This window comes from Aspergillus puulaauensis, chromosome 1, assembly GCF_016861865.1.
Source record: "Aspergillus puulaauensis MK2 DNA, chromosome 1, nearly complete sequence".
NCBI classification, from domain to species: Eukaryota; Fungi; Ascomycota; class Eurotiomycetes; order Eurotiales; family Aspergillaceae; genus Aspergillus; species Aspergillus puulaauensis.
The window spans coordinates 112,052-124,832 of NC_054857.1; the positions used below are offsets into that span (position 1 = coordinate 112,052).

The 12,781-nt window shown below is 52.2% G+C and overlaps 7 protein-coding genes across 7 annotated transcripts; 3 read left to right on the plus strand and 4 right to left on the minus strand.

Annotated features, from left to right (window-relative positions):
- Nucleotides 1-66: 66 nt before the first annotated feature.
- APUU_10055A (SDR family NAD(P)-dependent oxidoreductase) lies at nucleotides 67-1,019 on the minus strand (the record flags this gene model as incomplete). Its single annotated transcript, XM_041702040.1, has 4 exons — nucleotides 67-85; nucleotides 148-504; nucleotides 552-924; nucleotides 971-1,019. 4 exons carry the CDS (start codon nucleotides 1,017-1,019, stop codon nucleotides 67-69), a joined length of 798 nt encoding a protein of 265 aa, XP_041549421.1.
- A 310-nt stretch (nucleotides 1,020-1,329) lies between these two features.
- On the minus strand, nucleotides 1,330-3,166 carry APUU_10056A (flavin-containing monooxygenase; the record flags this gene model as incomplete). The annotated part of the gene is made up of 2 exons (XM_041702151.1): nucleotides 1,330-1,783; nucleotides 1,830-3,166. The coding sequence occupies 2 exons, from the start codon at nucleotides 3,164-3,166 to the stop codon at nucleotides 1,330-1,332; spliced, it is 1,791 nt and encodes a 596-aa protein (XP_041549422.1).
- A 402-nt stretch (nucleotides 3,167-3,568) lies between these two features.
- Nucleotides 3,569-5,268, minus strand: APUU_10057A (acyl--CoA ligase; the record flags this gene model as incomplete). The annotated part of the gene is made up of 2 exons (XM_041702262.1): nucleotides 3,569-4,476; nucleotides 4,524-5,268. 2 exons carry the CDS (start codon nucleotides 5,266-5,268, stop codon nucleotides 3,569-3,571), a joined length of 1,653 nt encoding a protein of 550 aa, XP_041549423.1.
- A 211-nt stretch (nucleotides 5,269-5,479) lies between these two features.
- On the minus strand, nucleotides 5,480-6,880 carry APUU_10058A (uncharacterized protein; the record flags this gene model as incomplete). The annotated part of the gene is made up of 1 exon (XM_041702373.1): nucleotides 5,480-6,880. The coding sequence occupies one exon, from the start codon at nucleotides 6,878-6,880 to the stop codon at nucleotides 5,480-5,482; it is 1,401 nt and encodes a 466-aa protein (XP_041549424.1).
- Nucleotides 6,881-7,104: 224 nt separating this feature from the next.
- Nucleotides 7,105-8,103, plus strand: APUU_10059S (alpha/beta hydrolase; the record flags this gene model as incomplete). The annotated part of the gene is made up of 1 exon (XM_041702484.1): nucleotides 7,105-8,103. The coding sequence occupies one exon, from the start codon at nucleotides 7,105-7,107 to the stop codon at nucleotides 8,101-8,103; it is 999 nt and encodes a 332-aa protein (XP_041549425.1).
- A 258-nt stretch (nucleotides 8,104-8,361) lies between these two features.
- On the plus strand, nucleotides 8,362-10,338 carry APUU_10060S (acyclic terpene utilization AtuA family protein; the record flags this gene model as incomplete). The annotated part of the gene is made up of 3 exons (XM_041702596.1): nucleotides 8,362-9,368; nucleotides 9,416-9,719; nucleotides 9,766-10,338. The coding sequence occupies 3 exons, from the start codon at nucleotides 8,362-8,364 to the stop codon at nucleotides 10,336-10,338; spliced, it is 1,884 nt and encodes a 627-aa protein (XP_041549426.1).
- Nucleotides 10,339-10,646: 308 nt separating this feature from the next.
- On the plus strand, nucleotides 10,647-12,731 carry APUU_10061S (uncharacterized protein; the record flags this gene model as incomplete). Its single annotated transcript, XM_041702707.1, has 7 exons — nucleotides 10,647-10,769; nucleotides 10,821-11,232; nucleotides 11,282-11,562; nucleotides 11,617-11,765; nucleotides 11,817-11,876; nucleotides 11,931-12,254; nucleotides 12,308-12,731. 7 exons carry the CDS (start codon nucleotides 10,647-10,649, stop codon nucleotides 12,729-12,731), a joined length of 1,773 nt encoding a protein of 590 aa, XP_041549427.1.
- Nucleotides 12,732-12,781: the final 50 nt, after the last annotated feature.

Below are 12,781 nucleotides of genomic sequence, written 5' to 3' on the forward strand. Positions count from 1 at the left end.
GCCTTGTTCCGTGTAAATTCCCCAAGAGTTGGTTAGGTATGTTTCATAGTGACAATATATGCTTTATTACTGAATCGTGAAGCCCCTGCTCCAGTCAGTTGATTGACCAGTCAGTTGATTGTATAGAAGAATTGGTACAAAACCTACCCATCAGCTACCATTGAGGCACCGTACATGTAGCTGCTCAACGGCGACGCCAGGAACGTGATGTGGTCTGCGATTTCCTCCATCTCTGCCATTCTGCCCACGGGGATCTTGTCGATTTCCCTCTGTATCACTGCAGACTGCATTGTTCCCTGGATCAACGGCGTTGCCACGTATCCAGGGCAGACGGCGTTGATTCTGATGCCCTTGGAGGCATAGGCAATGGCATCTGCACGCGTGAGACCAACCACTCCATGCTTGGATGCTGTGTATGCCACTACTGGAGTGTTCAGCGATGTTGCCACAAGCCCGTACATTGAGGCTACATTGATGATAACACCGCGGTTATACCGGAGAGAGCTGCAGACGTTAGGCACGAAGAGGCACAAGATAGACGGTATGCGTACTCCTCCCTCTTTTCCTGCTGCAGCATCGTCCTGATCTCAGCCCGGCTGCTCATCCACACGCCGTGCAGATTGATATTGATTGTCTTGTTCCATTCCTCGACGCTGTGCTCTGCAGACAGGGTCGGCGGCCCTCCAATGCCAGCGTTGTTCACAGCAAAATCGATCCGGCCAAACCGCCGAACCGTTTCAGCCACCGCTTCATTGATTGATGATTCTTGAGTCACGTCGATTCCCAGGGGAATGACCTTTATGCCTGGAAACTTGGACTCGAGCTCTTTGGAAGCTTTCTCTGCTGCTGGGAGGTTGATATCCGCTAAGGCTAGCTGGGTAGCACCATGTTTGGCGAATGAGTACGCCGTAGCCTTTCCTATCCCTATATCCCTGTCAGCCTATTCATGTTTAACAGGGGTTCTGCTTACCGGACGCAGCGCCGGTGATGAAACCTGCGCCTCGCAGTAGAGACGCCATCGCAGGGTATATTGAGAACTACTAATAAGATCTGGATGAACATGCACCTAGACTCACTTAATGAACTACAGTTACTTGATGCAACCCCGTCTATTTCTATCCGCCAGTAGTCGGGTCTGTTTAGGCGAGCTCCGGGGTACCTTGCGGCTCTTAGCCTGCATATGCATTTTATGTTAATTGTGTTAGAAGTTTATTTACATACATATCTACGCCGGCTATTGTTTTCCAGTGTTCCTGGTGTTAATACATCAGACTATAATTTATGCTGCTATTAAACCAACACTACAATAACATGACACACTTATACTCATTAAGCAACAGCCCAGTCATGGTCGCTGTTGCGGACATATGTGGCCAGCCCCAATGCATCCTGCTTCACCCCAGCCTTGACAGGCCCATTGCCCAGAAAAGCAAACCGGTTCCTGTAGCGATACTTGATATCATAGTCCTCAAATCGTGGATCCTTGATAGTTTTCAGGAAGTGGATTGTCGGTCCTGGCCAGAGATAGACACGGTTCTTGATCTTGCCATCCTTGAACCACGAGCGACACTCTTCTTGGAACACTGTGTTTTTGTGGAATTCGTCAAAGTGCTCGTAGATGTCGTCGAGGGCCTCTTGCCTGACAGACATGGACTTGATTGTCTCGGTCTGCATCTTCTTCATACATTTGACGCTGTATTCGATTGTCGTCTCGATCGAGGGCAGCAGAGTCCCGCTGGACCATGTCGCCCCGGGTCCGACGATGGTGTAATAATTGGGGAATCTATGATTTATCAGTATTTGTAGTGGTTATTGTTCGATCAACTTACCTGGGTGCAGAGACTCCAAAGTACAAGTTGACACTCTCTCCCCAGTCCTCTTGGATGGACTTGCCCTCGCCATTGATCACCTTAAATGCAGGCCTGAAGGCGACATTGAAGCCAGTGGCGCATACCAGAATATCCACCTTGTGTTCTGTTCCATCCTTTGCCATGAGGCCGTTCCTGGTCGCCCTCTTGATATCTCCAAACACAGGCTGCACATTGGGCTGAACGAGCGCTTCCAGATAGCCATCCCCCGGGGATATACGTCGACAGCCCGGAGCAAACTTGGGAATGATAAAGGTCTTCAGTTCCTCATGCCCTGGACCCATTCGTCGCATCATCTCGTCGGTGATGACGTCCCTGAACATCTTGGACAGCTCCGAGCCCTGAGTATACATGCCGAACAGCCCGTTGATCTCAGCCTCGATGCCCTTCCGGAACGCGAGGTGATACTCGGGGTCTTCTCTGAACCGCTTCTTGTTCTCCTCTGTGAATTCGTACTGACGACATCCAGGGTCATTGTCAACACCGTGGCGCAGGTCCTGCGTGAGCGCCGTGGCACCGAACGGGGGACTGATCCATGTCGGGCTTCTCATGTAGACCTGGACCTTCTTGCAGACCTTTTGCAGCTCCGGAACAACCTGGACGCTCGTAGACCCTGTGCCAATAACACCAACAACTTTATCCTTGAAGTCGACGCTGTGGTCCCATGCCGCAGAGTGCATCTTGGGTCCTTGAAAGTCCTGAAATCCCTCGATGTCTGGCCATTTCCACGAGTTCAATATTCCCGTGCCATTAACCACGCAGTGTGCCCAGTCCTGCCATTGCTCCTTGGTCTGAGTATTCTCGAGCGTGATGTTCCAGATACTCTGCTCGTCGTCCCAGCGACACTCGACCACCTTAGTATTCAGCTTCATGTACTTTCCCAGATCGTATCTCTCGGCAAAGCCCTCAAAGTACCTCTGAATCTCATCACCATACGCAAAGTAGTGCGACCACTCCGGATTCGGGTCGAACGAGAAGGTGTAAAGGTGGGAGGGGATATCGCAGGCCACGCCGGGGTATGTATTCTCGTACCAGGTGCCTCCAAAGTGCGGGTTCTTGTCGAACAGTGTCAATTCCCAGGAATTCGGTTCAAGCATTGCTCCCATCTTATACGCCAGGCAGAGACCAGAGGCACCGGCCCCAACGCAGGCGACTCGCAGCTTGGCCGGTTTCGAGTGGTATTGATCTAGGACTCTGTATGCGCCGCTCGGGTTGGATTCTGGATATGCGAACTCATCGTGGGTATCGGTACCGTTTTGGGTACCATTACTAGTACCATTGGTAGTAGACCGTGTCATCTTTTCTAGTTTGGCTAAAAGATTGGCGGTTTAGAGGATATCGATGGGACGCTATGTAGGGTAGAAAGCGACGACGAGCGTCATTCATGAGAAACACGATTCGACTGGCAGCTAATATCGGCTTCTTAACCTTCTTTTCAAGCATATATCAAATTTCTAGGGCGCCCTGCCGAGCAACTTGGTGGCCTCACAGTCCGGAGAAGCTTCTCCATGAGCCAACGACAGCACAGCGAGGGCCAACAGCAGCACAGCAAGACTGGGCAGGGAATTTAGCAGCTACTGGGAAACAATATCCAAGGTGTCTCTAGTGTCTGTTCTGTGGTCTCATTCGTGTCACAGACTCATTGTTCTACGTTGGCTACCAAAGATATAGACATACTACATTAAACATTGAATACTAGTCTATAACTTTGCTCTAATGGCAGCGTCTTTGCGCGCCCATTCCTTCAAGGTCTTTCGCTGGATCTTCCCACTGGCCAGTCTGGGCACTTCGTCGACAAACTGGACTCCCCCAGTCAGCTGCTTGTGCTTTGCGACACGGTCCTTCATGTATTCCTGGATCTGTACTGCAGAAAGTCTCCCACGCGCCTCGTCCTTTGCTTGAACGTAAGCCCGCGGGCATTCTTGGCCGTCAAGCATTACACCAACTACTCCAGCGTCTGCAATGCTATCGTGGGCCAGAAGCACGGCCTCGAGCTCTGCTGGGGACACCTGCAGTGCATTGACCTTGATCAACTCCTTCTTGCGATCCACGACCCAGAACCAGTTATCCTTGACGACCATGATGTCGCCGGTTTTCAGCCACCCATCGCCGTCTAGACTCGCCTTCGTCGCTTCGTCGTTCCTCCAGTATCCAAGGCAGATATTGGGTCCTCGAACATGCAGTTCACCAGGCTCACCAGCTGGCACCGGGCGCCCATCCTCATCCAGCAGCTTACACTCGCAGTTCGGATCCAACTGTCCAACACTTCCAGACTCGTCGTAGAGACCGCCAGGGACATGGATTGCACCGCATGTCACCTCTGTCATTCCCCAGCCCTGCACGACGTTCGTGCGGAAGCGCTTCTGGATCCTGTTCTGCAAGTCCAACGACAGAGGAGCCGCGCCACAGAGAATATTCTTGACGCTGCTCAGATCATACCGCGAAGTCTCAGGCCTCTTGTCCAGCATGATCAGAATGGGAGGCGCCACCTGCAGATGCGTGATGCGATATCGCTGGATCACGTCCAGGAACTCTTCGTAGACGAACTTGCGCATGATGTAGACTGGGAAGCCCAGCTTTGGGGCCATCAGGCAGGCGTACAGCTGTCCTATATTATATTAGATACTGGCAATTCCTCAAGAAAGTAAACCCTACCGTATGCATGATACAAGGGCAGAAAGCCAACCCATCGCTCTTCCGGTCGACTCGCAGGCACCAGCGCATGAGGCAGCTCTCGATCGCGCATGAAGATGGTCTGCTCAACATTTGCGACGAGGTTGTAATGGGAGACACAGACTCCCTTGGGCAGGCCGGTCGTGCCAGAGGAATAGTTGATCGTTGCTGCTGTCGACACAGACGAGTCCACCATTTCGTCCCATTTCCACCTGCTCGCCTCTTCCTCAGTCCCAATCATGTTTCTCCAGTCCAAAACACCTTCTTTCGGCGTGCAGGGATAATCCGAGAACTGGAAGATGCGCTCCTTTGACAGTCCGACTCGCGATGCAGCAGCAACCGCCGTAGACACCAGGCTTGGATGCACGAGGATCGTCTTGACACCGGCATCTTTAATTTGATGTTCAATCTCAAACTGCGTGTATATCGGGTTCGCCCCGCTGAAGATGCGCCCTGAACCCACGATTCCTTGATATGCGACCGGCACGAAGATGTGGTTTGGCGTGTATATCATGACCACCTCGCCTTTCCCCACCCCCAGACGGTCCAGTCCATATCCCAGTCGTCTTACCCAGGACAGCATCTGCCGGGGCGAGAGTGAATTGTTGGGGTCATTGGCATCGATCCATATCGGTTGGTTGGACACTGTCTGGTTTGCTGGGTAGAGATACGACAGGATGTTCGACCTGGGAATGTCCAGCGGGGGGAATACCGAGCTGTAGGCCATGGTGTACTCGTCTAAGTTGAAATTCTACTTGTTTCAATCTGACTGAGAGTCTCCAGGTTCGTACATATTAAAAGACCTTTATGCGAGCGATGCCGCAGCCCGGATAACGTTAACCAGCCTGAATAACCTCGGGCTTTACACCAAGTACTAATGACTCTTTGGCCAGTTTCATGTACACATTTAACAATTTATTCAATGTAATTTCTATAGACTAGAGCTTGGGTTGGGCACCCGGGATGTTGATATACTCCCAGGTGCAGTCGTCTGCCAGCTCGTCCTCCAGTCCAAACTGCTTCTTCAGCTCCTGCGCAATCTCAAAGTACTGCGCATGCCTTGCCAGGACGCTATCGGCCGTCTTCAGCTGGTCTCTCCCAACCTGGTGACGGTGGGCAGCATCTGGTCCATCCGCGAGACGCACAAATCTGGCGTACGTCCACATCTCTGGCAACGGAGTGTGCTGCGTGAGGCCCTGTCCCCCGTAGAGCTGCATGCATTCGTCGATGATTCTGGCGACTGCAATCGGGACAAGGATCTTGCTCTGTGCAATGACATATCGACCGCTCTTGTTGCCAGAGGCATCCATTGTATGCGCTGCATTGAAGACCACCAGGCGCAATGCATCCAACTCCAGTCGCATCTGCGCAATGCGCTCTATATTGCTGTCAAACTGCCCTATGAGCTTCCCTCGAGGCTGTTTCCGTTTATCTGTCGCGCGCACGAGAGCGTACTCGTATGCCAGCTCGCACTGCCCGATCAATCGCATACAGTGGTGGATGCGCCCTGGTCCCAGCCGGCCCTGCGCAATCTCAAATGCTCTCCCTTCGCCGAGGATAACATTCGCGACTGGTATGCGGACATTCTCGTAGATGTACTCCCCATGGCCTTCCGGGGCGCAGTCGTAGCCCATGATAGACAGATTCTGGCGCATGCGCAGACCGGGAGTATCACTCGGCACCAGGAGCATGGAATGGCGCCTCCAGGGGTCTGGATTCGTCGGATCTGTGCATCCCATCAGGATATACAGCTTGACCTCGGGGTTCCATTTGGCATTTGCAAACAGCTTGCGGCCGTTGATCACGTACTCGTCTCCCTCACGCCGGATTCTGATCGAGATATTCGTCGCGTCAGACGAGGCCACGTCTGGCTCGGTCATGGAGTAGGCAGAGGCAAAGTCTCCTCTCAAAAGAGGCTTCAGCCACTGCTCCTTCTGCTGCTCATTGCAGTATTTGGCGAGCAGCTCGATGTTTCCGGTCTCTGGCGCGTGGCAGTTCATGGTCTGCGCAGCCCAATATACCTTCCCCATGAGCTCTGCGCAACATGCGTACTCCAGATTCGTGAGGCCAGGAGACTCTGCAAAGTGGTTTGGTAGAAATAAATTGAAGAGCCCGCGCGCCTTCGCCTCAGCCCGCAGCTCCTTCATCAGCGGTGGCATCTTCCACCGGTCCTTCGCCAGCTGTGCCTTCATGATCCCCTGTGCTGGGATACATTTCGTCTCAACCCAGTCGTGGACGGCCTGAATTTTCTCGATGGCGATCGGTCGCAGGCTTGCGACAGCCCATGTTGGATATTTGCTGAACGGCAGCGCAGCGGTGTCGGGTTTGTTCCCAGTCATGGCGACTCTTGAAACGTAGCAGGCTCCTCGAATAGATGAATTTATCAAGAAGTCTAAAAGTCTAATTCAGATCAAAGAAGTCGTTGTTTTCAGAATACGACGACATTAATCCCGGATATTGGTAGGCAGTGCTCTACCGCAGAACGAACTCCCGTTTATGAATGAACAGCCCCGTCAAATTAACCAGGATTATACACATCTTTTGCAAAATATCTACCTTCAATATGACGAAGCCGGAATGTGCACCAGCATGGCAAAAGGCAAGTAGTCCAAGCCAATATGGAACTGCCACTAACAACAAGCAGTTCCTCGACGAACTGGGCGAGTCTGTAGCGCTCGATGGCTCGCTCAGTGATATCCAGAATCGCTGGGGAGAAATCATACAGACCATGTTAACCAAGTACACGCTGCCAGAACCAGACCAGACGGTGCACACCCAGGACGTCACTGTCAGGGACATCTGGCTCAGGGTGTACACTCCTCCTGGAACAACAGCGAACAAGCCAGTGGGCATTTACTTCCACGGCGGAGGATGGGCTATGGGCAGCGTTGACCAGGAGGACGCCATCTGTCGCCTCATAAGCAAACACCACGAAATGACGCTGGTTAGTGTCTCGTATCGACTCGCGCCGGAATACAAATTCCCGACTGCGCTCGATGACTGCGTGGAAGCAGTAGAGTGGGCGCTGGCAAATCTGCAGGCATCGTCTGCTGTTATTATCGGGGCCTCTGCAGGCGGAAATCTGGCATTCGGTGCAGCACTCAAGTTGATCGACCAGGGACGCGGCGAGCAGATCGATGGTGTAGTCTCCCTTGTTCCTATCACGGTACATCGAGACGCCGTCCCTGAGGAATCGAGAGCGCAGTACACCTCGTACGATGTCAATGCCAATTCCACTGTGAACTCTGCCGCTGCGATGAAGACATTCTTTGAGGCCTACAGCCCCCCACCAGATGACAAGTACACGTCGTGTCTTTTGCATCCGAATCTCAAGCAGCTGAAGAAGGTGTACATTGCCGAGTGTGGTTTGGATACGCTGCGAGATGACGCACGTCTGATGAAGGAGGCTTTAGAAAGGGATGGCGTTGCTGTTTCCTACGATGCATATCCCGGGTTTCCTCATTACTCTTGGACTTTTCCCTCGAAGCACATTGACAAGCATCGCGAGGAGTTCCTTTCTCAGATGCTGGACGGAGTGCAGTGGGTGGCGGGCATTCAATAGCTGGATATGTTCGATGACACTACAGGCAATATAATTTAACATAATTGAATAGTCAATATTTACTGTCTTCGGTTTACCATGTCTCAAGCAGTAGACAATCCATACATTTCAGTCTCTGGAACTCTGGAAAACAATACCCGGAGAGTGGGAGAATGATGTCCGCCATTGTCCTCGCGATAGTTCAAAGTCCTATTAAATACTCCAAGGATAACTCCACACATTCACCTCATGCAAGGTGTCTTGTATATCAAAGCTAAAATGTCTCCTGCAGCAACAACGAGAGGCCCAGTGCGTGTTGGCGGCGCGAGCGGTGGATTCTCCGACAGAGTATGCGCCATCAGCCAGCTAGCCAAGAATGGCGAGTGCGATATCATCATCGGGGACTGGCTGTCTGAAATGACCATGACCGTCCATGGCGTCGGCAAAGTGCGCAACAAGCAAGAGGCCAAGTCTCTCTCGCTGGAGGAAAGGGTGAAGACCGCCATGTTCGCAGAGAACTTCATTGACTGCTTCGAACCCGCCATTCCACATCTATATAACAACAAGGTGAAGCTAGCAGTCAATGCCGGAGCCAGTGATACTGAGATTCTGGCGGAGCTGGTGAAGAAGAAGTGTGAGGACGCCGGTTGCCCCATGAAAGTCGCCTGGCTGGAAGGGGACGATGTGACAGATGCAGTCAGCGACTTGGTCGGCAAGGGTGAAAAGTTCGAGAGTCTCGTCCATGGCAAGAAGCTTGAGGAATGGGGATTCGAGCCCGTCTGTGCTCAGGCATACCTGGGTGGTCTTGGGATCGCCAAAGCCCTAACAGAGGGAGCTGATATCGTCATCTGCGGACGTGTTGCCGACGCATCGCCAGCGATTGGAGCAGCAGCATGGTGGCATCAATGGGGCCCTGAGCAGTTTGACGAGCTAGCCAGTGCCCTCGTCGCTGGCCATCTGATTGAATGCGCCTCGTATGTGTGCGGTGGCTACTACTCGGCGTTCAAGGATCTCCTGCGGGCGAAGAAGCACTTCAACGTCGGCTTTCCCATCGCCCATATTGAACATACCGGCGAGACTCTTCTGACCAAGGAAGCCAATACCGGTGGCTGCATCACAGTCGGCTCTGTGACCTCGCAGCTGGTCTACGAAATCCAAGGTCCCCTGTACTACAACTCCGATGTCACTGCACAGCTGGAGGGCATCCGCATGGAGCAGGTTGGTGAAGACCAAGTACGAATTACAGGCGTCAAAGGTCTCCCTCCTCCTCCGACAGCCAAAGTCGGGTATGTTCGTCTTACTCCTCACCGTATAGTACGAGCTAATAGAGCAGGATCACCGCACCAGCAGGCTACCAGGCCGAGTACCACGTCTACCTTGTTGGGCTGGACATCGAGGAGAAGGCAAAGTTTACTGAAGACCAGGTCCGCGAATCCTTGGGCCCTGAGATTCTGAAGAAATTCACGCTGCTCAAGTTCCATGTCAACGGTTCGTCGCCCATCGACGCGCGCAATCAAGATCTTGCGACGGTGGACTTCCGCATCTTCGCCCAGTCTCGCGATAAAGATCTCCTGCGAATGACCAATCCAGATGGCTTCTTCCGGCGATCAATGGTGACCTTCCTCGAGGGTGTCCCGGTATGTATCCCAGATTGCAGATGGAGCTTGACGCTGATGACAATAGGGTGCTTCCCTTGGAAACGACATGAGACAGGCCGAGGGCAAGCCATATTACCGCTACTGGCCTGCCCTGTTGCCACAGACTGCACTCAGGCAGCGCCTGCATTTTCTATACGACGATCAGAAGATAATCGACATCCCCGCTCCCAAGATCACACGCGAGTACCCTCGCCAGCAGCCCAGCTATGAGACCACAAACCCGGTTGACCTGTCGACCGTTGGCGAGACAGTCCGGGCACCGCTGGGATACATCGTGCTTGGACGGAGTGGCGACAAGGCGTCCGACTGCAACGGCGGATTCTTCGTGCGACATGACGACGAATGGGACTGGCTACGCAGTTTCCTGACGGTCAAAAAGATCATCGAACTGCTGGGCCCAGAGGAGTACAATGGCAAGCCGATCGATCGGTTTGAGATTCCGCATATACGCACCGTCCATTTCCTGCTCAAGGACCACATGCAGGGCGAGTATAACGCGTGCTCCAGCTACGATACCTTGGGGAAGAATTTCATGGAGTATATACGGGCAAAGACAGTAGACTTGCCCAAGCGTTTCCTGGACAGGGGGCGAGTTTAGTGATGTTATTGTACTGTACTTGATAACACCATTCTTCCAATATGACTTCAGATAGTTAACTATAGTAAATCCATCTTACACTAGAATAAGAATTCCCCACATTACCCCAGACCCAACGAACAAAGAACTAACAAAGAACTGGGGAGAGACTCGGAAGTATTTATCCATGGAAAAGCACTGGCCTGGAGTCAGATCTAGATTGATCCCCAGGTTCTGACAGCTCTACGTAACTAATGCAGACCTTGATCTTAATATATAAAGTACCAACACTCCGAAGTCAGAGGCTACAGCAGTCACGTCCCCTAGAAATGTCGTCTGAGAAGATCGAACAGATTCACGATGAAGAGGTTAGAGGCAGTGCCGGGGTCGTGGAGACGATTGGACGTAAAAAGAAGCCCCGTCTGGCACCGCAGACCATCCTAGCCATTGTCGTAAGTTGCTGCGGTGAACAACTTGAGAATGACATCTGCTGATACGGACAGTCCCTATGCCTTTTGTATAACTCCTACCTCTTCACACAATTGATGCCCGCCGTCATCCTCTCAAGCATCAATGCGGACCTTGGACCAGATCCCAACTATCCATGGATTACTATCTGGTACGCCCTATCCCTGTCTTTGACGCTGGCTCTGATTGTTGTCTGCAGCTGGAATCTCGGAGCAGCAGTCGTCGTTACCATCGGTGGCCGTCTATCCGACATCTTCGGACGCCGCTGGTTTCTTATTTCTGGTGCAGTCTTTGGTGCAATCGGCGCAGTGGTAGGGGCCACTGGCCAGACCATTCCCCAGATGATAGGCGCCGGCGTCCTGATGGGCATTGGAGGTGGCTTTGGCGAGATGATCTTCGCCAGTGTACAGGAGATTGTGCCAAACGAACGTCGGCTGTTCATCCTAGGTACTCTCTCGTATCATCTCGCTTTCTCTATTGCTGACGGGAATTCCAGGATGTGTGGAAATATCGAACCTCCCAGCGATGCTCAGCCCGATGATCGGATATGCCTTCATCACGCATGCCAAACTGGGCTGGCGAGTCTGCTACTGGTGGATGTTTGCTTTTGAGGCTTTCACAGCCATTGCTCTCTTTTTCTTCTATAAGCCGCCTTCCTTTGAAACGAAGCATCGCGACGACGGGAAAACCAAGAGACAGCTTGTGGCTGCCCTCGATTATGTCGGTGTCTTGCTATTCCTGGCTGCCTGCATCCTCCTCCTTCTAGGTCTGAACTGGGTATGTTTCTTGTCATTCTCTCGATCTGAAAGCGAGTGCTAATATTGGACACAGGGAGGCCGCAACTTTGCATGGAAAAGTGCTGCTGTTATAGTTTCCACCATTCTCTCCGCTGTTCTCTTCGTACTCTTGGGATGCTGGGAAACATATGCCAACCTGGAATATCCCATTCTACCTCCCAGGCTGTTCAAAAAGTGGCGCGAGTACGTTTCTTGATCTTTTACTTCATAAACTTCACTAAAAGCGTTGTACAGCTTCTCTTCGATCATCGCCGTGACGTTCGTTGGTGGAATGCTCTACTACAGCATGAACATGTAAGACCTGCATCCATTTCCCATCTTGATTGAAGTGACTGAATATCATAACAGCCTGTGGCCCCGTCAATCCACTCTTCTCTACGTCCCAACCGGCGACTCCACACTGCAGGGAGTATATGCAAACATGGTCTCCTTTGGAACAATCCTGGCCGGCACAATGGTCCTCACTATCGTACCAAGATGTGGCCACGAGCGGTGGCAGATGATTGGATTCCTTGTAGTCCAGACTGGCATGATAGGGTCAATGGGTTCAGTGGGTGTCCATGACAAGGCGCAGGCCATTGCGACGATTATCATTGTTGCTGCAACAGTGACACCACCGCAGTTTCTCGCATTCGGCATGATGTCCCTCGGGCTTGAATCACAGGCTGATATGTAAGCTCACCCTTCTTTATCTGTGAGCTATACTCATTATAATCCAATTGCAGTGGGCTCAGCCAAGGACTGTTGTGCACCTTCCGGCTGATCGGTGGCGCCATTGCCACAGCCATTTACACGGCTATCCAAACAAACACTTACAGTGGCATCGTCGGCAATAATGTGCGCTCGGCTGCCAGCCAGTCCGGGTATCAGGGCTCTATATCTACCCTTCTTGCGGCCGCAGAGACCAATACAGATGCTGCATATCAGCAAATACCTGGGATCACCGAACAGGCCATTCGCGCCGTGCAGGAGGCTGTTAAAGACGCAAATGCAGTGTCTTATCAGCGGGTCTACGAGATTGCAGTTGTCTTCGGTGGCCTGGCCATTCTTACAGCCCTAACCACGCGAGACATCGACAAGAAAAGGAAGACGAACGAAACTGCCGTTCAGCTGGAGAACCAAACTGAGCCCGTGAAGGCTGCTGTTTAAGTCGATACTCCTAGAGCCGTCCTCTATGAAATGATTTATAGTATTCTATC